General features: G+C 41.8%; 1 protein-coding gene across 8 annotated transcripts in view; it reads left to right on the forward strand.

The window, feature by feature from the left end:
* LOC126403408 (neuron navigator 1-like) overlaps positions 1-25,819 on the forward strand; it is a 150,048-nt gene that overhangs the window by 60,039 nt on the left and 64,190 nt on the right. For all 8 annotated transcript variants that reach the window (XM_050066050.1, XM_050066051.1, XM_050066052.1 and 5 more), the window contains exons 7-8: positions 12,299-12,401; positions 14,380-14,706. In XM_050066050.1, coding sequence (XP_049922007.1) covers positions 12,299-12,401; positions 14,380-14,706 — 430 coding nt within the window. The remainder of the gene's footprint in view (positions 1-12,298; positions 12,402-14,379; positions 14,707-25,819) is intronic.

The raw sequence follows: 25,819 nt of genomic DNA on the forward strand, positions 1-25,819 counted from the left end.
TTTTGTTAATGTATTTTCTTTCTAATCTTACCAAAAACAGAGACACAAGATGAGTTATGTGGGTCGCCTTGTGATGAGGAATGCTTAGTATTCATCTATTTCTGTTCTATTTGTGTTTTCCTCTCATGTAACACCTCAGATAAAAGTCCCCTTTGTTACTGACGTAGCCCTCTGCATGATTTAGCTGCCGTAAGGACACAGGATTAGTCGCACACACATGCATCCGACCGAGTCTTGTGACAGTGCTGTGGTGAGCTTACTACAGTGGCAGTGCTGGTGGTCAGTGGTGAAGGCCGAAACTGATCCAACAAGGAGAAGCAAACAGGGACGTTACTTGGGGTCACCTCCTCAGATCCTGTTTGTCACAAGCCATCATTATTTAGTGGTTACATGTGACACATTTGAACACTTACTGCCACACCAGAGTCCGTTCTCAAATTTAACACTTCAAATTTTCTTTATATATTTAGTTAGCCTGCTTTTTTGAATATTTATCACTTTCTGGATCCACTGCATAGCGCTTATTTAAAAAGATAATATGTCACTTTTACAGCTGGTTCGCCTGTCGCACCTGTTACTTCCTTCTTCCAAAACGGTGGTGAAAACACCAGGAGCAAATGCCAGACGTTGAGTTTCCATTAAAACAAAATCATGACTGGTGTGTTAAAGCTGAGCCAAATTAATTGGAGCACACATGGCCAAATTTACTACTTGCTGACAAGCATTACAGCATTTTACAGGCAATATTTTAAACTGAGCCTGGCACGTTGCTCACTCCACTGCACAGGGACTACATTACATCACTTCCAGCAACCTTTACAGAGAAGAACGAGGCCGAAACAGCATCTCTGATCTGTTTCAACCAGATGTTCTCTTATCTGTGTGTTAGCGGTAGCCTCTCTGCAACGTTATCTTCACTTCACCTGTTCAGCTGACTTTAGCAGTTAAAGGGATAGTGCACCCAAAAATGAAAATTCAGCCATTATCTACTCACCCATATGCCGATGGAGGCTCAGGTGAAGTTTTAGAGTCCTCAGAACACTTGCGGAGATCCAAGGGGAGAGTGGGTAGCAACACAAGTTGTAGCTCTAACTGCCTCTCTGTGCACCGCGCTCAGGTGTGCGCTATCCCTTTAAGCTAACAGACGCTCTACTGTCCTGCTGTTGTTACAGACATGTGAACTCACCACAGACACTTGTGTCATTCATTTTGCTGCACTGCTGCAGAATGAAAACAGTGGAAACACTTTTTTTTGGGCAGTAAAGGAAGATATTGTTGGCCTGGTGCAGTGTTAAAAATATCTAGGCTATATTAGGTTCTCATTTTCCAGAAAATGTACAATATCTTCATACATATTCATAGATATCAGAATATCATGATTGGAAATGACTTTTTTGACCATCTGCCACTGTGGATGGTGGATTCCAAAATCTACCAGCCACTCAATCCATTACCGTAGTTTTTTTTCTTAGGTTTCTTTTTTGCGAGTGAGGAAAGCAAATTTACCAGCCACTTGCATATTTTACCAGCATGTGGTTCACATTTCCGAAATGTGAATATTTTCTGGTTTCTTTAATTTTCTGTGATCGTGAACTGAATATCTTTTGCACTGTTGGTCAGACAAAACCGGACATTTGAAGCTGTCACCCTCCACCATTCTCTTATATTATATTGACTGAAAGACTAATGAATCAACCAAGGGATTAAATCATTTTGTAAACTTTCAGTTGCTACTTGCTCTCTTGCTGTCATCAGTTCAACCGTCTCACCCATCACCTTATTAACAGCGCAGGCACTGCACACAGAGAGCAGACTGTCTGTCTGACATGTGAGAGCAGAGCTGCAGCTGCTCGGTTTAAGCACATCGTAAAATACAGTTCCACAGGAAACAACTCTCTTGAACAAAAATACACCCAAACATTGCCACACATTATGGTCTGCCGAGGCTCGTTGCTGGGTTTATGCAGCATGTGTGTGAATGTGTGGCTGTGTGCCTGTGTGTGTGTGTGTGTGTGCATCTGTCTGTATTTAGATTGGCTCTGATTTAGATGCAAGTCTTAAAGCGTACACAGGAAGCACAGGAGATACTGCTGAGAGCTCTGGATTTGTGACATTTCCATCAAACAGTTTTTTCCTCCAGGTGATGGTGATGGTTTTGTGACAGCCTCATCTGCATACCGTGTGTGTTCATGTGCGATGTGTGTGTGTTTTAGATCGTGCCTCTTTATCTTTTAACCCTCAAAGCACCTCACACGTGTTTTAATCTCTTCCAGTGCAGCTCGACACAGAGGAATACACACATACACACACTTGTTTCTGTGTTTTGAAGCCTAATCAGCAGGGCTAGAGGTGATGTGTTCCTTTGGTGTTACCTTGGTGAGGTCTCGACCTTCTTTTTCTAAGAAAGTAAACTTCTCTCAAGTCACTCAAAGCTTCCTCATCTTCCACTGTAAGCAGATAGCTCTCTGACTTCTAAGCAGATAGGGCTGCGGTTAAGGAGATACGGGGAGTGTGTTTACATGTTGCATGTTCGTGTCTGGGTCAATGTTCAGAGCCAGATTTTGGGGAAGTGGGGGGGTGGACATCTGGACTGAGAGGATAAGACCGAGAAGTTTGAAGGGTTTAACTGTGCTAAATGCTGGACAGAGGATTTTGAACCTATTAGTAATATTTTCATCTGTCTGTCCACATGTCTGAGTTGTCTGAAACAGTGTGTTGCTCATCCTCTCTGTCTCCGTTATGGAATCCAACTTTAAATGGATTTCAACACAGTCAGCTGCCCCAAACCACCACTGGCTAACTCTCAGCATCTTCTCATGTGAGCATTCTTCGCATTTTAACCAACAACTGTTCGAATTTAGCGCACACAGATGCAGTATTGTGCTCCGACGTGCTCATTCATGTCACATATCGGATTATGATCTTCAAGGGTCTAATATCCTGTTGCGACATCCCGGTGAAACGGATGAACTTCAGCGCACGGTTGCTTGTGCATATGTGTGCGCAAGTGCATGGATGCACATTTGGGTGCTTAAGCGTGTGTTTGTCCGCTCTGTCCAGATGTGCAGGAATGGCTGTATGTTGTAATGCTTCCTGTTTTGCAAACTGTCTGAGGTCAGCAGATGGCTGAGGAGCTCCTCTGAGTGGAGACAATGGCCAGAGAGGAGAAAGAGGGAAGATGTATTTTCAAATAAAATACAAAAAACTAGTAGCTTAGCAGGTTCATACATACATTGGGACAAGTGCATATCTGGGTCATCACATCCTCTACCTTTGCCTCAACATGCCCTAAAGAAATATCCTCAGAGTTTGACGTAAAAACCTAAACAATGACAAAAAGCACAGGTTATACTAACATCCTATTTGTGTGATTCTTGTATGTCACTTGTCAGGAATGCCGTGAAAACACTTCGGAAGCTTAAGACTATAGTAAAGACTTACACACGTCGCTGGAGGTACAGACCTTTTACGATGCAGCAGCAGCGATGCTCGATCACACACATCTATCATGCGATAAGGGCACTGTTGCCCGAGGTGACACTAACGTATGTGCGCGCACGTGGACGCGACAGGGACAAATGAACTCCGGAGGGAAGGAAGGAAAGAATAGAAACAGGAGCCATTACTCAGCCCTACATTCATATTCTGCAAAACTGCACCGAAGATGCACATTCATGTGCGGGCAGATGCACGAACACGCTTTTACAGTCGCAGCACAGAAGCATGCTGTCAAAGATGAATGTGATGTTACCACACAAACACATACACACACAATGGCAGACTACCGCTGCAAGGACAGAGCCATTAGTGTGTCTTTGGGGAGTTTTATTTTCTCTTTCTAATGGAGAGCAGAGTCAAGTGACCCAAGAGAGGAAACCAAGTGGACAGCAGTTTCACTCTCGTATTTTTTGTTCACTCTGCTAGCCATCAGACACTCGCATCATAAAACATACTGTCTCTACCTCCTACACTTCAACAGATAAGGCTTCCAATATCCTGTATTTCTCTTACTGTCAACAAATCGCATGAATAATATTGCCTATTGTCTGATAGAGCTTTTTTTAACTGTACCACAGATGTCCATTGTTGTCCAAGGACTATTAAAAACACATAGATGAGTCACACTGTCGCACTGGGTGACATGTTCCTTTATTATGGGTAAACACAGGCACTGTGGGTTGTTTTGTTTTTTTATCAAACCTACATGCACTGTCCTGTTGAAAATACTCACTCACACACTAAATGTATGTTAAAGAAATACTTCACCCCTCAAATGAACATTTGTGTAACACCCTGTGTTACCTTGAATTTGTGTAGAGATGCCTCAAGTGAACGAAGAATCCAAAAACAGAGAAAATTCTTGATGAATTTAGGTCATCAGTTAGTTTGTTTGTGTCGTTGTGTGACTTTGTTGCTTTGAAAGAGGCAGGTTTTACCAAAGTCATACAGTAACACAAACTACCGATCAAGGCAGTAGTAGACCAGCAGCTCTCGTGTTTAGGGAGGTAAAATTAATGTTTTTGTCAATAGAGTCTGGCTTTGAAGAGGGCATCGATAAATTCCACTTTTAGTTCAGTTTCCCGTCGGAAAGGGCTGTTTGTTTGGAAGGTACTGAGCATACGACTGCATAAATGACACTTGGATTATAGTGCATGAGTTGTGTAAAAGTTTGTAAATGGATATTTGATTAGGAGTGTAATGACCCATCGATCAGGATCGATTTATCGATTAAATGATCAACAATCCAATGCCAAACAGCGACAGGAAGATGAGCAGCCAAGAGAAAGACAATGGGCAATAGCGTTATTTACTTGGGAATAAACGAGTAATGTGGAAATATTTTGGGCTTCAGAGAAAATACAGGACATCAGACGGGGCACATGGTGTAGCCTATGTAAACAATGCTGTTACGAGATTAAACACAATGTAACGTTACCTGCCTGGTCGGGCATCTCATCCTGCTAACTTTTCACTACAGCAACATTAGCTGCTCTGTTACAACAGTGTTATGCTGAAAAAACGTGCATGCAGGCTGAAATTCAACCTTACTGTTCTGTTGGGAGATACAGTGACTTAAACCAGCAGTGAGTACAAAAAATAATAACGTTACATGTAAATTGTTAAGCTATGAAAAGAGGAAAAAAAGTCCGCTAGCCGCTAGGTTAATATATGCAATGTAAACATGCTAAAGCTAATAATGAGTCTCTATCAAAAGAAAAACTGTTTTGCCCCATTAACTTTTACAGTTATTATTGAGCTGAATTTGATACTTATTTTAAACAGTGCTGTTGTTTTAATCCATGTTTTATGGCTGTTGGGAGAAGTTTGCCTTCAGGGCTTTACATCAGATAGTCCTAAAGTTTTAGGAAAAATGATGGTTTGGGTTGAAATCAAATCATTTCTTCTGTTTTATGTGTGCTAGTGCAGTCAGGTTAAAGTAAACTTTACTGCACTGTTAGTATTATTTACATTATTTATGTGGTGTTTTTCTCTTTTGTGGCCAAAGCAAAAAAACAAAGGGGTGGCAGCTTCTTCTGTGACAGACTGTGTTGAATGGGCAGATGATATCGTCTTATATCTATCGCAGGCCGCTAAATTACATTGAATCGAAATCGTATTGTGGCAGACATTGTAATATCAGCAAGTATTGTATTGTCCAAAGAATCAATATAATATCGTATCATGATGAAATTTTGATATAGATTTGCTGCTGTTAAACATGGACCCCTATGACTTCAATTCATCAAGAATTTTCTATGTTTTTGGATTCTTCGTTCACGGTGGAAGCATGTGAGAAAAACAACGTTTTCCTCAGAAATTCAATGTAACATGGGGTGAGTAATTGATATGTAAATGGTCATTTTAGGGCGTGAGGTATTCCTTTAATCCTCGGCTGATATTAGTCCTCAGCAAACCCATTTGCGTCTTTATGAGCTATGTTTGCTAAAAACTACAGTGTCCAGATATTTTAGGAGATAATTTAGCTTTTAAAAAGAGAAAATATATTCATGACTCATTTACTATCTTTCATCTTCACTAAGAGCAAATGAGTGCTGAGAGCTGCAGACGGGGCGGGGAGTGGGGAAGTAATGAGAGCCAGACTAATGCATCATTGGTTGTTTTCCTTTTATGGGATTCACATGAGACAATTCTGAGTAATTTTTAATGCATTTCTAGATTTATGTATCATCAGTTTTCAGCACCATGTGGACATCTAACTAAGCCTCACTGTCTTGATGATTCAGAAACAAACTCCTTAATGTTGCTGCAAATTCAAAAGGCAGGAAGTCTGTTTAATGTGCTTGTGATCTGACAGCACACACAGTAAAAGAGAAAGGCTGTGTTTCTCTTTATTGCCATTGGATATTTATGTTGTCTTGCCATCTTTACTCTTATTGTGATGAAAAAGACCTTTTTCTTTCGTCCTTTACACCTTTAAATTTGTATTTATTTCCCTTGAGTCTGTCTGTCTCTCTGTTTTGTCTGAGAGCAGACCCACATTAGGATGCAGAGGTTGTCCTGCACATGCAGTACACGCACGCACTTACAATAACACTCTCACTCTAACTTGCTGACTCTCATTTCAAAGAGTCTGAGTGGGCCATTATGAAAGGCTCCTCGGCTAGTTTCACAGCCTCTTCAGAGCTGGAGTGTGTGTTCACAAGTGTATCGAGACGAGGCAGGTGGAGGACACCCGTCCCAACAGATACATGCACACAGGCACTTCTACACACACACTAACACACACTCTGTTTAAACCAGATCAGTGTAATTCATCTGCACCCCTGGGGAGCTGCCAGGGCTGACAGGGATATTTGCATCCTTAATTCCCCCATCACAACCACTACACCCCCTCCCCATGCCAGCTGGGACCACCAGGGCCAGGGCAGAGGCAGAACAGGAAGTCTTCTACGGACTCACACACACATATACACATAGGCACATGCGTAATCAGGCAGACCGTATCTAATCAATTTGACGCCGATGTTAAACAAAGCTCACGTTTAGGGTAATTAAAATCGGCCAATTAAACCCTGCGTGTGTGTGTGCTTGTGGCTGAGTATGTGTCAGGTTTTGTCTGTATTTGCATGTTAAAGGAGTTCTTTGTTCCCACTAAACCTCTTGTATGAACACATTACAAAAAATGCACCATTTGAAAGCTGAAATGTGTCTCTTTAAACTCTGTGCATCACTACCTTTCATGCCAGCAGAGCAAAGTTCTATATATATATATATATATATATATATATATATATTTTGTTACTAAACATTTGCTCTGTGAATGCATGTGTCTATTTCTGTGTGCGTGAGTGGCAGAAGGTTGGATCACAATGACTTCATCATCTCTCCACTGAGCTGCCTGTCCCCAGGGCTGCCTAATCAATTGTCCAGTAGGCCATTCTCTTCAGGACAAATCAATCCAGCTTTATAAATCAGAGCTGGTGTGAGTGTTTCTCAGTGTGTTGGTGAGTGTGTGCATGTGAGTAGACACACTGTGCAAGTACATATTTGTGTGCATGTGAGCGTGAGTGGTTAGTCTGCAGCTGTTGTTGAGATTGACATCCCTGGCAGCGCATGATTTGCCCTCCTCACTCATTAGACAGGTCTCTCCCCCGTCACCTCCTCACTAGCCAGCTGGACTGATTCATAGGAGGGGTGGTTGTGAATGGGGTGTGTGTGGGAGGAGTTAAGTGTTTTCAGGGACATATGTGTTAGGGGATTTCTTCAGTATATACAATATGTTGTATATACTGACCCAGTATATAAAAAGGGATTTATTTTGAATGTTTAAGAGTCTCTGTGAGGCTGTTTTAAGACACAGCTGGGGTTTGAGCTAAATGCTAATGGCAGCATGCTAACATGCTCTCACAATGGCACTGCTGTCATGCTAATGTTGTCCACATGTGATGTTTACCATTGCTCACCATCTTAGCTTAACGGGCTAGCTTGCTATCATTTTCTAATTAACACTAAACAAGAAGTACAGATGAGGCTGATGGGAATGTCATTATGCTGCGTTCAATTTACTTTGCAAGTCAGAGGTAGGAGCTGGGAAAACCAAGAACCAAGATGTTCGTAACAATACCAGTTCTAGCCAGGTTAGCCATTGTTAGCAATACCAGTTGATAACAACCCACTGCACTCTATGTTGTGCATCCAAACACCGTATTAACATGTCTACAGATAGAAGATGGACAGAACTGTGTGCAAGACTGATTAAATGAGACACAAAAAATATAAGCGCTATTGCTGATGAAAAGAGCAGTCAACTTGGATTTTGAGGTTGGGTAGGTTCCTCTGGTTTCTAAGTCAGAAATCTGATTTCAGGGGGCATCCCAGTTGAAATTTCTGACTAGGAACTCTTAAATTCTGACTTTCCAGTGCAAATGGAACGCACCTTTAGTTTTGCAGGTCATAAAGTACACTATTGGACAAACTGAATTTTTGACCGGATGATGAGGAAAGTGAGGGGAGTTGTTACAGTTCATCCAGAGTGGGACATAAAGGTGTTAACTCATTTTCAAACACAGAAACTATCCAAAAGTTGTTGACACATATCATTCAAAACCATAAATGTGAACCTCATGGCAGCGCTAGAAGAAAAGTCAGGGAATCTCCAAAGTCATTTCAATCAGGAGCAACTCATTCTGAGAGAAAAGACTATTTATTTCCATGTGCACATTAAGTATGAGAAATGCGAAGTCTGTAGCGATTAGACCCCATTGTGATGTCATCTATTCCAGGAGGATGGTAAAGATGTAGTAGATTAGGGATTCCCCTCTATGGAGTCTAGACACTGGTGGTGATGAGATGAAGAGGGAGCTGAAGATCTAGATGTGAAGAGGAATAAAAAGTTGGCAGCAACAACATGAATGGCTGAAGGAGACCATTGGAAAGTTTGATTGGCTAACCAGGACAGGGAACACCCATAGTCAGCAGATTAGTGGAAGTGGTGGGAGTAGGATAGAGAAAGAATTGTGAGTGGATATAGCATAAAGAAAGTCTCCCCGATTGAACTTACGCTGAGCTTCGTCAGGAATCACTCTCTGGTTTTATGAATGTCTGTCCCAACCCTCACCTATGGTCATGAGCTCTGGGTAGTGACTGAGATTGCGGATACAAGTGGCCGAAATGAGTTTAGAGATAGGGTAAGGAGCTCGGACATCCTGAGGAAGCTTGGAGTAGAGCTGCTGTTCCTTCACGTCGAAAGGGGTCAGTTGAGGTGGTTCGGGCATCTGATCAGGATGCCTCCTGGGCGCCTTTCGCTTGAGTTGTTTCAGGCATGTCCCACTGGTAGGAGGCCCTGGGGCAAACTCAGAACACTGGAGGGATTACATATCTCATCTGGCCTGGGAACGCCGTGGGGTCCCCCAGGAGCAGCTGGAAAGCATTGGTGGGCAGAGGGACGTCTGGGGTGTTTTTCTCGGCCTGTTGCCCCCACAACTCGGCCCCGGATAAGCGGATGAAAATGGATGGATGGATGTACCAGATTTCCCTGGAAAGATTTCCAATAGTTGTCAAGATATTTCACTAAAAGCCAAAAATGTCAATGTGCTAGTGAAACTAGAGGGAATGTATGAATGGATCCAAACATAATTGGGATTCATTGGATCATGAATGTCGTTGAGAAGTAATGGACTGAATTCGTTGACCACAACAGCTCGACCCTGTTTACTTGCTGTCACTTTTGTGTAAAGTTACATCTTGCACATTTTGAAGCAGATTTCTAAATGTGGAAACAGGAAGTCCAGATAAAAATCAGCGATATATAAACTAGAAAATGATGAGCATTAGATATAGTGTATTTTCTTGACAAGAACGACTTTGTAACACACTTTACTTTTATATTTTTGTCATACCCTCTCTTTCACCTTGGTTATAGCAAATCTCTTGCTGTGCTCATCTGGCCAGTTCTAATGGCCTATTGAGCTGAACCTCAGGGGTGAATAGACTGTCCCATATCTTACCACCATAACACTTTCACCACCATCCCCCCATTGACATCATATGTAAACACCCAGAGTAGGAGAGAGAGCAAAGGTCAAGGTCATGTGATGCAGCTTAGGTGTTTTGATTAGTTTACAGTTTATGTGAGGTTACATGTGATGAGATGGGTGTGAGCTTGCAGCTGAGAAGATTTTATGATAGTAGCAACAAAAGCGGCATCAGAACTCCAGATTAGGCTCTCAGATTGACATGGTTTTATAAAGAAGGTAAACTGAAACATGTTTCCTGAGGATACAGGGTGTCCGTAGCACTAAGTGGTTGAATCACTTTGGTTGTTTTATTGCATCCAATTTTCCAACCCCCAGGGGGAGTTGCCTGTACACACACACACACACACACACACACACACACACACACACACACACACGCATACACGCACACACACACAAACATGAAACGGCAGTCTGGCTGAATGGCCCAGCATGAATCCATATAGCCCAATCTGAGCAGATTACAGCAAACTGGAAAGGGGTGAGACAAATGCCAATGTGTTCCCTGATGAGAAAGGCTTTTGGTTTATTTTGGGCGAGGGGCAAAGGGGCACAGTGCAGCGAGCGGGCACTAAGACTGACTGAGGGTGGGTTGGAGAGGAGGGAAAGAGCAGACAGATGGCAGGTGATGTGACTGTGCACTGGCTGGATACTATCGGAGTATGAGACCTGTCTGGTCTTAAAGGTCTCCTCTGTTGTTTTTTCTGTCTGACTGCCATCATATTTAATTTAGTTTGCTCCACTGCCATCTGGAAAAACAACTGTGCATACGCTGCCACTATTACCTCTGTCGGGTCTTTTCCTCATCTTCTCCTCATCTCCGCCTGTTAGCCCCAGGAAAAAAGAGTAAGCTGGACTAGACCTAATCTAAGTATACCTAATGTGCTTATTAGCAATGTACTAAAAGTGTGCTATTTTCAATGTACAATGAACTTAGTATGTGCAACTATCAATCATGAACATATCGTATCTGTGTAAGTGAAAGGTGTATACAGATTTTATATTATTTTATTTTTATTTAATCTAATTTGTATTTTTGTAATCCATTATGTATCCATTTTGGCACTCAATCATTTTTTGCTTTCTTCTATTGCTTCTGACTCTTGAGCTGCTGTAACGTGAATTTCTGTGACGTGGGAATAATTAAGTCTTATTTATTAAAGAAATACTAAAATAAAAGCAAGTGTACTTGACTGGGCTTGAGAGTATATTGATATCATATTGATATTGTGATATGAGACTAGATATCGTAATATAAGCATTGTCTTTTCCTGGTTTTAAAGGCTGCATTACAGTAAAGTGCTCTAAATTCCCATATTCTATTGGACTGTTTGCTTTTCTATTATTTGCCTTTACCCACTTATTACTGATGATTATTTATCAAAAATCTTGTTGTGTATATATTTTGTGAAAGCACCAATAGTTGATCCCACAATATCGATATCAAGGTGTTTTTATTCCAAAAATATTGTGATATTTGATTTCCTCCGTATCGTCCAGCCTTTCTTGGATGTATTATTTTGAGACACTGTTAAGTTATACTATAATATTTTTAAGGGCAAGTTTTTCTAATAATGCTGTACTTCTAAAAATATACTTTAATCCAACTTTGTGTATATTTGAAGTTTCTTTAAATTATATTTTAAGTGCTCTTGAAAGTAATTACATATTAAAAGAAATGATAATTAAGATATATTGTCAACACATTTTTTATTTTTGAATTAAAATTTGATTAATTTTTTAAACATTTGATTATAAAATATTATGATATATTATAAGTGTATTAACATTTGTCTGAAAACTTAGTTGAGATATATTTAAAGTAGAAAAAATACATATTTTAAAAGTAAAGTATTCTTAATAAAAGGTGTACTTAATTTAAGTGCATCTTAAGTACACTTAATTGTAGCTTAAGTACACTTATTGTAATTCAGTGTGTCTTGAGCACTAATGACTTAGCATTAGTACATTAAGAAACATTGTAAGTGCATAAGAAATAGCACACTTCCAGCACATTAATCATGTGCTCACGGAAGCAAGCTAAGTATAATTAAATTAGGTATACTTAAGGATACTTGTTTTTTAACTTGGGCCCTTTAGTAGATTTATGCTTCAGCCTTCAGCCTTAGATGATTCGATTTTGGTCTCAGGGTTTGGCCACTGAACAGTTATGATTGTCAGTCTGCATATTTTTAATAGCCAATAGAGGAAACATCATCATTTGTCATCCACTTATAACATAATATGGCATTTTATATCTAAAAATATCTCTTTGTGTTTATGTGCATGCTCCCCTGCAGACCCGGAGTCCCAAAGGAAGAGGACTGTGCAAAATGTTCTGGACCTTCGACAGAACCTGGAGGAGACCATGACCAGCCTGAGAGGGGTGCAGCTCAGCCACAGGTCAGTCACCACACACACACACACACACATACACACACAGGACCATATAGTATTGTTTGATAGAGACAAAAAGAAAGGACAAAGAAAACAAACAAGTGAAAAAGAACAGCAGTTGAGATGGGCAGATTCTTATTGACATTGCTAACAGTGTGCTGGGGTGTGGTGGTTAACTGCCTGTGGGCTCTCAGATCAATATCAGTATTCCTGATAGACCAGTCGCCATTAGTCTGTCATTTTCCGCCTGCTCTGCTCTGCTCTCTCTCTGCGTTTGTTAATACGGAACTGAAGCAGGATTAGCTCAAAGCCGACTTCAAAGCCGACCCTGCCAATGCACACTCACGAGTCGTATTCATGCACACAACAAGACACGCAATAATGCTGTGATTAAGTGTATGTGAGCGTTCGTGTGTCCTCGCCCTCCCTCCGCTTCCTGTCTTTCATTGACTGATTCAGCGCGCCTTCCGATTTTGTCCTTGAGAGCTTCCCTTCTGTCTGCCTGTCCGTGTGTCTCCTGCCATGTATCCTCTCTCCGTCCCTCAGTGGGAGCTCCCTCCATGAAGACCAAATCAGCAGATGGTTCCCTGCTGGAATACATTTCCTTTGCCATTCATACTTTTATGGTACTGTAATAACCTTGAATCACTCCCCGCTGTCCCTAAAGACATTCTGCTTTGAGGCCTGCAGCCTGTCGGCGGAAGTTTCCTGTGCAAACAAGATGTCATATTTCCTGTGAAAAATGAGTGTTTAGAGTGTGAGATTTGCATGAATTAAACAAACGGATTGGTGAGCAAGTGAACTGTTTTGTCTACACATACTTCTCCTGATATATACTGTTTGCATAACAAGCAGAAAGCCTGTGAAAATCCATTTCTAACAAGACAGGGAGCATCCCTACTCTCATCCTCTCTCCACGTCTTTCCTGCCAGTTTGATGTTAGTGGTTCAGCGTGTCATTTGAAAATGTCTCCATTGATGGTTTTTGTGGAGATGATTCTGTATCCTGCAGACAAGATTAATTTTAATGTAGCATACTGTCGCACAGTTTGAGAGCCAGGAACTTCTAATATGCTAATGCTCATCATTCTCACCCTAAGCACTGAGCGGTGATGTGCTGCTTTAGCACAGGGGATGCATGATATTATGACGTTAGTGAGGTTGGTATTTGTAGAGAGACTCACACAAATGTGCACCGGAATAAAGCAGCAGGGCGCAGAGGAAAATAAAGGCATGTTTGCTGACAGGAAAATAACATGAATACGCATATTACTTATGCATGTGTACAAATATACAACGGAGCACACTGCACTCATACACAGACACCTGGAACCCAACAAGTGCTGTGTTCACATGGAATAGCAGATGGACAACACCCTCTGGACAGCATTGGAAAAACAAACAGTTCGACTGAATGGCATGATGATATGATGCGATAGTGATGCCATGTTGCTATACATACATGACTACTGTGGAGCTTGCATGTTCTCCCCATGTCAGTGTGGGTTTTCTCTGGGTACTCCGGCTTCCTCCCACAGTCCAAAGACATTCAGGTTAATTGGTGACTCTAAATTGTCTGTAGGTGTGAACGTGAGCGTGAATGGTTGTCTGTCTCTATGTGTCGGCCCTGTGATAGTCTGGTGACCTGTCCAGGGTGTACCCCGCCTCGTGCCGGCTTGACCTTATTTTACTGTCCTGCTCTAGTCCATTTAAATGATGTCCGGTTTACCTTCTGCCCAATTCCATGTGAACGCAGCATAATCCCTTAGCCCGAGGTCCCTCTGAGAGAAGAGGATGCAGGGTGGGGACAGGAGGAAAGATGTCTGGATGGAGGAAGCAGGTCCTTCAAAAAAGAGGAAATGGAATATAGACACTTACTTCCTGTGTGTTTAAACTGTACCTGACCTTTTCAACTCTTTAGGGGAGCTCATTGCTGTGATATTTCTCAAGAAACCCTAAAATGTATCCTCCCTTTCATTCCATAGCTGTGTGGAGGGGAACGTGTGCTACGACAGCGATGAAGCCGCTGCGTTCTCAATTTCCAGCCTGTCAAATCGCTCCTCTCCGTTGTCATGGCGCCAGGGTCAGGCCAGCCCCCGTCTGCAGGCTGGCGAAGCTCCGTCCACAGGTAACACCCAGTCGGACGTCCCACTCCGGATCAGCCACACGGCTCGTATCCAACTCATCGAGGCGCTGGACGACTCAGACCCGTCCCTTCTGAAGGGAGATTACCTCAGCAACAGCGACCTCAGCAGAAAGAGCCCGATCGAGGATGATGAAGATGATGATGATATTGACGATCTGGGGAATGGGTAAGTTGTGTTATCTTTTATTTGAAAATTATTTGTTTTTACGCCTGCTTCATTAACCTGAGTAGCGTAAAGAATATTTAATGACCTCATGGTGCCGCAGCCTGCAGGAACTAGGACACTTGTGTCTCATTAATGATCTTAGCGTTGCTTGTGAGGTGAATCCTTCCACCTGCCAACTGTTACAACCCCACAGCTGCAGTCAGGCCTGTTTCTAGTGGTTTAGCAGCACAACAAAGCCTTGATCAGCTCCTCTGTATTGCATCACAAGCCCCCCTCACAGTGTCTGCCTTGACACTGGCAGCTGTAGCCCCCCTAGTGCAGCTGGCTTTGCCATAGTCAGAGAACAGCCCTCTGGCAGAGTCAGGGAATGATGTCACAATCATCGAGCCCCCTTGCAGAGATCATCCTGTCAGATTCAGCTGCGTGCCCGCTGGCTGTGCCAACAGGCTTCCATGTGGAGGACCCCTCGCAGCGTTGGCTCACCGGAGCCCCCTGGCAGAGCTAGAATGCAGATGTCTTTGAAAAAATGCTAGCTCTTCCTGCCGAGCCAATGTGGAATCAGTCAGAGCTGTCGAGTGCAGAATGAGCTTTGTTTAAAACCAGCCATCGATTCCTTGGATCAAAAGGTTTCATGTTGAGATCACTTTGGAAAACAACGTGAGCTATTTTAGCTTCGGCATGTTTGTTGTGTTGTGTATTGGTTGTTACCCAGGTGGTGGAAGTCTTTGAAACGTCATAGTCTCCTATAATTGGAACATCTTCTAATGTATTGTTTTTGACATCACGCATACACACCTGTCTGTTCAGTTCACACACACACAAAGCTGGCTGTCTCCACGAGGCAAAGACTGAGCAGTTTGAAGGAAAAGAGTCTTTCACCTTCATTTGTCGTCTGCTGTAAAATGGACTACAGAGGAATATCCCAGTCATGTTAATGTGAAAGTGTTTGGGTGTCTGTCTGGGCGTTATTGATTGTGTAATGTGCCTTTGTGAACACTGATTTTCTTTGACTCATGAATCAGACGGACAGGTCATAGCACGCTGACAGAGTTTCCGTCAATCTGTCTCACTAAGACAATACATCACCTTGTGACTTGATGACCAATGGAGAAGAATTACGTTAAGTGATTTTCACATGGATACACAGAGTCTGTTGAAGAATGACTTCAGCTGTGTTCCTTGTACTTCCTTGGTTAGTCTTGGAGAACTTGCGTGAGGAGATATGACACAACAATTTTGACTCAGTTGCACACAGCTTCATGTTTCACTGACCAACTCTAAGTACAGCGAAGAAAAACACATTATCTCATTGTAAACTAGGATTCTGAGAGAGTCTGTGTGTCTATGTGTGTGTGTGTGTGTAAAGCTGGCTAGCTCGTCCAACCAAAGTAAGAAAAATTCCTCTACTTCTGGCCACAGCTTGACATCTCCATGGTAACCACAAAAATGCACCCCTAGTCACCAGGAAATCAATTGCAACACAGTTCAGGTCCCTGTAGTGTTATTGTGTATCTGGTCATGGCCCTCAATTAGTGGGTATACAGGTTTATGCTGAGCTTTGTGTGAGGAGGCGAAACAAAAGGCAACATTTGTTGGCAGCCAAAGGAGAAAGACTGATGATAGACAAAAACAATAAACTTACAAACAAAGGAAAAAAGGAAATGCAGCTGTGCTCATGTGTTTGTCTCTTTCTGCTACAGAGCAAATTGTAATCTATATAATTAAAGGGACAGTTCACCCCAAATCCCTCTTACCTCTAGTGCCATTTATCAGTCGATTGTTTTTGTGTGAGTTTTTGAGTGTTTGAGATATCAGCCATAGAGATGTCTGCCTTCTCTCCAATATAATGAAACTAGATGGCACTCAGCTTGTGGTGCTCAAAGCGGCCATAAAATACATTTGTAAAACTCAACACAACATCTCTTTTCAGAAACCATGACCTTGTTACTCAAGATAATCCACAGACCTTGTTGTGAGCAGTTTCATGTAGGAACTGTTTTCTTTCCACTGAACTACATCCGCCAACTGTATCATTGCAGAGGAGGAAGCGTGCATCTGCTCATGAGTAACCAGATCATGTTTTCTGGAAAGATACATTGCTGTTTGGAGTTTGGATGCAGTTTTTCAAATGTTCTTTTTGGCACTTTGAGCAACACAGAAATCATGACCCAATTACTCAAGATCATCCACAGACTTTGTTGTGAGCAGATTTATATAGGGACTATTTTCTCTCTACAGAACTACACCTGTGAAATGTATCACCACGTAGAAGGAGAAGTGCATCTACTCATGGACGAAAGGCTTGGGTTTGTGACAGCCCCAGATGTAAACATTAAAGAAGTCCTCCTCAGCTGAGTTGTAACTTTAGCTAGCCCAGTAAGGCTAGGTGAGCTAGCAGTAGATGCACACTTCCTTCTGCTTCTTCACACCAAACTGCTCACAACAAGGTCTGTGGATTATCTTGAGTAACTGGGTCATGTTTTCTGGAAAGAGACATTGCTGTCCAGTTTTTCAAATGTATTTTATTGCTGCTTTGAGCACCACAAGCTGAGTGCCATCTAGTTCCATTATATTTAAGAGAAGGCAGACATCTCTACGGCTGATATCTCCAACACTCTACACCTCACATCAAAACTATCTAGACTGATACATAACACTACAATTACTAGGGAAAATATGCATTTTTGATTTTGTAGTGAACTGTCCCTTTAAGATATTGAAACAAATGTATCATGATGTCCTTATAACCTTTAAAGATGCATTAGATTATGGTTCAAGTAACAGGGAATATTGTGTGCAATGTAATCCAAAACAATATTCCTTTAAATAATCCTTCCCTTGTTTTAAAGAGAAGTTGATTATACGGCTGCAACAAACACTTATTCTCAGCATCAACTAATCTGTTGAATATTTATCCAATAAAACTAATTGTTTATTCTATTAAAACGCCCAAAGATAGTGAAATATGCCCCTCACAAATTCCCTGAGCCTAGAGCGACATCTTATGACATTGTCAGCATTGATTAACAGCAGTGATTTTGAGGCTGTGGTCTGGTGCCTGCTGCAGCTCCAACCTAATTATCTTTACCACTAGAGGGCAGGCTAGTGCTGCTGTTCCCTTTCTCCCTGCTGCTCTCCACCCAGTCAACATGAAGTACCCCCATGCCGGATTACTCTCCCTTATCTCATAATTTATTACACACACTCATTCATTATACATAAAGGCACTGCCCCTGTCAAACAGAGGTCACCCTACATTACCATATCTCATCCCAGCATATATAATACATAGGATTCCCCCACATAAATAATGCATCACAAACACACACATGGTCTTTGTTTGGGTTGTGTCGTCCTCGTCTCTTTGTTCTGTTAAACTGTGAGGAGACAGAGTCTTAAAATATTGCAGTTTGGCCATAAACATATTGATGAGCAGGCTTTGACTCACTAAGGGTCTCATGGTGACTCACTTGAGTTATACTGTATAGGCATGACTCACATTCCCATACAAAGGTAAGCTACCGTGACTGTGCTGTGACCTGCCTGACACACAAATCCTATACTCTGTTTCTCACACACATACACACACACACTGAGTCAGGACCCCTGAAGTCAGTTATCCGTTTCCTGTTCTTTGCTAGCCCGGGCCTCTTCTTGTCTGAAGAGTACCGCTTACATCTGGAACCAGACCCCTCCCAGTGTCCCCCCACACTCTCACTCACACACGTCATTCTCACCGGGAAACAGCGTGAGGTGGTCAGTCCCCTGACTGTGTTAACAGTAGTGAGTGGTCCAGTATAGGTTGTAGATTTGGAAACAGTGACTACATTTGCATGCACAAAATATTCCAGTGTTTGCCCTTATTCCGAAAAAGACAATGTTTACGTGGCTATTGAAAATGAGCCGTGCATACTCTGTTTAAAGAGCCCTAACTTCACTTAAATCAAGTCAAAATATGGAAAAGTGAAATGACTGGAGCAGCTTGTGCCATTTTGCTTTGCATCAAAACAGGATTTTTTTTCAAAGTTTTCCACGGTGGACTTGCTCAACTGTACGAACACAGCCTCCCTCTTTCATTCCTTCAGCCACCCTCTTGAAAAGGTCAGTGTTGCGATATTTGTATATCCAAAAACCTGCTGATATCCAAGTCTTTCATAAGACTTTAAGTAGGTGTGTTTCTTCTTCTTTTGGACATGCATCTCTACTCCTCAGCCTTGATGGCTAGTTGGTTTGTGTACAAAACATTCATGACAACAGAGCCGAGCTGGTTCGAACCCAGGGTAGGGAGTTTGCATGTTCTCCCCGTGTCAGCGTGGGTTTTCTCCGGGTACTCCGGCTTCCTCCCACAGTCCAAAGACATGGTGACTCTAAATTGCCCGTAGGTGTGAATGTGAGTGTGAATGGTTGTCTGTCTCTATGTGTCAGCCCTGTGATAGTCTGGTGACCTGTCCAGGGTGTACCCTGCCTCTCACCCAAGGTCAGCTGGGATAGGCTCCAGCCCCCGTACGTATTAGCAGAGTGTTGCCTCCAAAGATCTTCTAGCAGAGCATCAGAAAATAAATTCCCCTTCAAGACACTTTAGTTCCATTATCCATCTTGTCATTATCCCACCTGTTTATGTTGACAAATCCAAATTCTTTCACATTTGTTTCCGGGATGAAGTGGTTTGTTTACCTTTATTATAAACTGGTAGGAACTGCAGCTGTAACACCTCGTCTGCATCACAGCCTGTGCTTGACACGAAGAAGTAGGTCCCATTTTCATAATAGAGACAAATGAGCAGTCCACTGTCTGGAGAAAATATAACACCACAAATCACAACAGAGCAAATGCTGTGCTTTGTCATTTGCTTGTTTCTCTTGAGATCAACACTTATTAGTCTTTGTAGTGCTGTTGAGTGTGTGAAAGAACACAGGGAGTAATTTAGTAGCGCCTTGAAGATATTGTGGTCAAAGAATAGGAGGATAATGGCTCTATGAGTGTGTGTGATTTCATGCAAAGCTGCACAAAATATTAAGTCTACATAGAGTACGCATCAGAGCCTCATCTGGTTTTGATAGTGGTATTGATTGCCATTGTTGTCGTTTGAGTGGTGATAATGGGCTCAACATGCACACACACACACACACACACACACACACACGTGCAGACGATTGGATGAGTGTGCGTCATTTTCTGCCCTGCTGGGCGCAGACGTTTTTGTTTCTGGATGGAAGAGCTCCCATCCTCAGCGACCTCCCATTAGTAAATGCGCAGTCTCCATGGTTACGCTGCGAGACAAGCTGGTTCACTGCACTAAACGTCTGAATTATGAAAACATTTGTTTGGAGCAGGATAAACACACACACACAGACACGCACTAAGCTCCCTGAAGCTTCCTGGTTTAAGTGTTTTGGTTTATCGCTGTCTGCTTTCTAGAAAAGCAGAAGTGAGCTGGTTGCCCTTAGTGTCACTCCAGCACAGTACAGGGAACTGAAACAGAAAGAGGAACGCTTTAACAGAGAAGTAAACTGTTCTGAACATAAGAGACGCCTGAAATAAGCTTTGATGTCATCAGTGGTAACTTAACCTCATGCCTGCCTCTAAGCGTTTGCTGCTATTCAAACACTGGAGGTCATTATCCAGCCCTTAACTGATGGCTACCTGACCGTATCGATGGTTAAACACTTCTAATTAGGTGTAACTCCTGGACCTTGTCATTGCCTCTAAACCCTTGACTCCACTGGGACAGGTTATCCACTGACCACCACACTCCTGTGTGTGTATGTGTGTGTGGGTGTGGAAAGGGCTGGGTTGTTTCTGTCAGGTCAGGCTCGATCAATCCTGCTGTACTCTGACCCCATCTACTGGCCAAAAACTAGAACACCTCACACACACACACACACACACACACACACACACACACACACACACACATATGCACACACACAGACCCTAATGCAGCCTGACACATCAGATTAATGAATTCCTTTTCCCACATCTGGATCTGATTTACGTTACAGGTGATGGATCCGCTTTCTGACTTCCTCATTCACTCTCACTTTCTCTCTCCCTCACACACACACACACACACACACACACACACACGACCTCTTGATGTGATCCTCAGCAGGCACACCCGGGCTTCCCTCTTGCTAAGAGCCAGATCTTTACACTGTGACTCATGCAGCGGTCCAGTTACAGACCCCCTCCCAAAGAACACACGCATGTCACACGCACAGCACTTTCCCCCGACCTAGTCGCAGTCTTGTGACTGGGCTGAGATCAGAATGGGCTCATGTGAAAAATAGTGGAGAAGACTGCAATTTGAACTGTGAGATACAGTTGAAAGACACATATATAATCCCTAAAATCTGACGCACAGGAGATTAAATGCTTTTAAGTTAAAGATGGTGAAATTTGTCTTCTTACAAAAGGATATGACTCTGGGGGGATTTTTAAGACACATTTTAGGATTTTGAAACATAAAACTGTTGTGAAATGGTGACATTTTAGGTCATTTTAACTTCTGTTTACACCGCAGCTTCAAATACGGGAATATCTGCTCTAAATATCTGATCACAACTGAAAACTTTGACTGCTTATGCTTTGCTTTTGCGTTAAATATCTCCAAAATGCATATAAAAAGTACTGTTGGTAACTTAACCTCTCTTCTAAGTCACTTTTACCCTCGTGGTTTAGTCTTAGGACTTGTCATTAAAAGACTGTACCAGTAATTTTGCATGTTAAGTCCATTTACTGCTAACCTTGCAGTGAGTGGTTTCATGCCATTTCCATATGATACGTCAATATTTTGCTAAAATTGCTCAACTGATATCACAAAAGTTAAGATTAAAATTCCTGCTTCAATATTTCCCCCTCTCTCATCGTGTCTTTCTCTGTCTCTCCGACATTGTGTGTCAGAGACAGTTGGATTCTCATGAAAAGTTGATGAGAGGCAGAGTGAGGTGGGGTGATGGGGGGTGATGGGGCGTGTGTTGTTCTTGTCATCCACTACCTGCTCCTCTCTGGACCTCTCTGGCTCTGCACGGCGCTCCTGTGGCTCTATCTGCGCAGTGCAGCGTGTAATCGATTACTTTTCCTGTCATTATGGGGGGAACTTGACTGAGTGGAGGAGTGCGCTCTTTCTTTGTTCCAGCACGTGTGGGCAAAGCACTCGAGAGAACACCCATGGAGAACACACACACACGCACACACACACACACTCACAGCATTTTTTAATTAATAAAAGCCACTCAGCATGATGATCACATGTCTGAACAGTCATATGGAGATTACGTAGACATTCTGTATTGTGGTCTACGTGCAGTTTGAGAGGCTTCTCTGTTTCATTTTGAGTTAACAAAACGTGAGAGCCATACTTACACTGTAGGATAATTACATTTAGTTCATGTCTAGAGGCTGAATTTGTATTTAAATATTTTGATTATCTGCCTGGCTGTTTTCAGCCTAGTCACCAGAATAAAATGTTGGCATTGTATGTCTTTGCAAACCATGGATATGTTACAGTTTTACATTTCATATGCATGACGGAGTTCAGATTATATATCAGCTGAGATTCTCACCAGGAGTAGGAGGGGACGGTCGATGATGTGACACCAAGGCAAGATGGCTGCCGAGCAGCAAACTACTGTTTGAGACCAACAAAAGGGAATGGTTTTTCACTACAGTTTGGGGCATATCCACTTGTTTTTGTAGGGGCAAAAGGGGGTGTTTTTGAACGAGAGATCGGGACATGTTCAGCTGTGTTTGTAGCAACCAAAGCGGGTATTTTTTGACAACAGGTTGGGACATGTCCAGCCGTTTCTGTAGCTACAAAAGCGGTTATTATTTAGTGAGAGTTCGAGACAAGTCTGGTGTTTTTTTGACAACTGTTCATGGCATGTCCAACTATTTCTGTAGCAACAGAAGCGGGTGTTTTTCAACAACAGTGTGGGCCATGTCCAATTGTTTTCGTAGCTACAAAAGTGGTTATTATTCGATGAGCATCGGAGACATGTCCAGCCATTTTTGTGGTGACAGAAGCAGGTATTTTCTAATGACAGTTTAGGACATGTCCAGCTGAGATTGTAGTGACAAAAGTGTTTTTTTTTTGTTTGCTTGTTTTCGTTTTTGTTGTTGTTTAGCTACAAAAGGCAGTATTTTTTTTTAACGAGGGTACAGGACATATCCAGCCATTTTTGTAGTGGCAAAAGGGGGTGTTTTTTTGGGTGTGTTTGTGCCATGTCCAGCCGTTTTTATAGCTACGGTAGCTTTTTTTTTGTTCTGTTTGTTTTTTAAATGAGTTTGAGTAATGTCCAGCCATTTTTTTAAGCAACAAAAGTGGGTGTTTTTAACCACGGTTTGGAACAGCGACAAAAGTACGTATCTTTCAACAAGAGTTCAGGACATGTTTTAACCTTTTTTGCAGCAACAAAAGTGGATGGTTTTTAGCGAGAGTTCGAGACATGTTCAGCTGTTTTTGTAGGGACAGAAGCAAGTGTTTTTTAACGACAGATTGGGACATGTCCAGACATTTTTGTAGCTACAAAAGCAGTTATTATTTAACAAGGGTTCAGGTCATATCCAGCCATTTTTGAAGTGGCAAAAAGGGGTGTTTTCTTATGAGAGTTTAAGACATGTCCAGCCATTTTTGTAGCAACAGAAGTGAGTGTTTTAACAACAGTTTGGGACATGTCCAGCTGTGTTTGTTGCAACAAAAGTGGACGATTTTTCACAACAGTTCGGGACAGGTTTAGCCGTGTTCATAGCAAAACAAAAAAAGGGTATTTTATGCCTAAATATGATGTTTTTCTAGCCTTAACCAAGTGATTTTGATGATTTTTCTGCCTAAACCTAACCACAGCACTGTCACCACCTAAATTTGAAAATTAAAAACGTACATTTTTCAACATATCTGCTACATATGAAAAGTGCAACTGTAACAAAGCTGTGGTTTGCAAAAACATACAATGCCAACATTTATTCTGGTGATTGAGTCTGTGTTTTTCTCAGAGATGATGTAATCAGCTCCAGCTGTAACAGCAGGACAACACTGCTGACAAACAATAATGGCATTAATCTGTTTGTGTGCTAAAGTGACACAAATACACACACACGCGCACGTACTCATACACACATGTAGAGGCATACACACAAACACATTAAAAGATTTAACAGGGAGTAACATATGGGGCTACAGGGGGATTTGCAGTCCTAGAAAACCCCCTGACGCCTCCTTTTTCAGTGAGAACAATGTACTTATGTACCTTTTTTTTTTAATTCTCCTGTGTTTGCTCAGGCTGTTTGAGCCATATGGTTTCATTATTAACCTTCTTAATTCACTGTCGTTACACTACATAGTTTACTTTTAGTTCAGACAAACAAGGCACAAAAAGGGAATGAGACTTTCTTGTCCTTGTGAGTCCATCAGTGGCGACTTTCACTGTTGCTTAAGAAAATATTTGCTGTACTTCTTTTCGTCACTCTCTTTTTCTGCCTGTGTCTCCCTCTGTCTGTCCACACACACACACACACACACACACACACACACACACACACTAGTGTTAATGTCCAAGTTTACAGTCAATTGTAAGAGGAATGCCTCCCGTCACTCCGCATGGATATGTTTAGTTTGACTACAGGCCATTTCATTATTGTGAAACATACTGGCGTTGAGCAACAAACACATGTTCTGGATCGGAGCTTGGAAACTACACTTAGATCCCTCTGACCAGTTTTCCCACATTCTGCCTTGGAATGAAAGAGACGGTTGGGAAACTTGAGAAAAATCATTTTTTTCTCTGCTTCCTTGCAGTCTTTTCCTTGAACTTCTACAGCATATATCTCCTGTTCCCAATGTGCTCTCTCTGTTGAAGGCCACGTCAATCAACTTCATCCATCCAAACACCAAAACCGCTGCCACGTAAGGGTGAGAGGGGGGATAGATTCTTAATAATCTGAATTTAAAACCCAGTTCTCAACATATGATCGCCTGTAACAAAGACCTGACTGTACGTTTCCTTACAACTGAACCAACTGGATAGTGACACATATATATATTTCCTTTATTTACCCAGGGAAATCTCATTGAGATAATAATCTCTTTTTCAAGAGGATCCTGGCCAAGAAGGCAGCACAAGAAGTTACACAAAGAGTGACATACTAATAAACATCAGATAAAAAATAAAATAAATAAATAAAATAAATAAATAAATAAAAAGGATTACATCCAGTATCAAATCCTCGTGATTAATCCATAAAACACGTACAAATGGTGGGCAGATTCTCCTTAATTTTAACTTTAAAATTTTCTGGACTAATACAACGGTCAAGTCTAAGATGGGTCTGAATCTCAGCCCAGGATTTTGGAGCGCAGACACTGAATGCTCTTTCGCCAAAAACAGAGCGAGTCCGAGGGATTTCATATGCGATCTGACCATAAGAGCGCAGATTACGATAACCTGCAATCTTTGGAGTCAGTAATGAGCATACATAAGCCGGTAAGTCCTGCAAAATGGCCTTGTAAAGAAAGATAAGCCAGTGTTCCATTCTTCTGTTGTGTAAGGAAGGCCATCCAACACTCTCATACAAGACACAATGATGGGTTCGAAAACTCAGGCCAGAAACAAACCTCAAAGCTGCATGATATAGAGAGTCAATCATTTTCAAAGAAGCAGAGGTAGCATGCATGTAGAGAATATCACCATAATCAATTACAGACAATACAGTTGCTTGAATAAGTTTCTTCCTTGTAGCAAAAGAAAAACAGCGTTTGTTTCTATACAAGAAACCTAACTTCACCCTCAATTTCTTAGTAAGATTACTTATGTGGTGATGAAAAGACAGGTTTTCTTCCAACAGAAAACCTAAGTATTTGTAAGTTGTGACATGTTCAACTAACTCATTATTCAGAGTTAAAATCTGAATATTATTTTGCAAGTGTGATCTGGCTTTTGAAAAGTACATCATTTTGGTTTTTTGGGCATTCAGCACCAGTTTTAGTGAAAAGAGGTTTCTTTGAACAACATTAAATGCCGCTTGTAATTTGTTTATTGCACTTTCCAGAGAGACTGATGACGTATATAAAACTGTATCATCCGCGTAAAAGTGGAAATTTACATTTTCAACATCT

This window comes from Epinephelus moara, chromosome 16, assembly GCF_006386435.1.
Source record: "Epinephelus moara isolate mb chromosome 16, YSFRI_EMoa_1.0, whole genome shotgun sequence".
NCBI lineage: Eukaryota > Metazoa > Chordata > Actinopteri > Perciformes > Serranidae > Epinephelus > Epinephelus moara.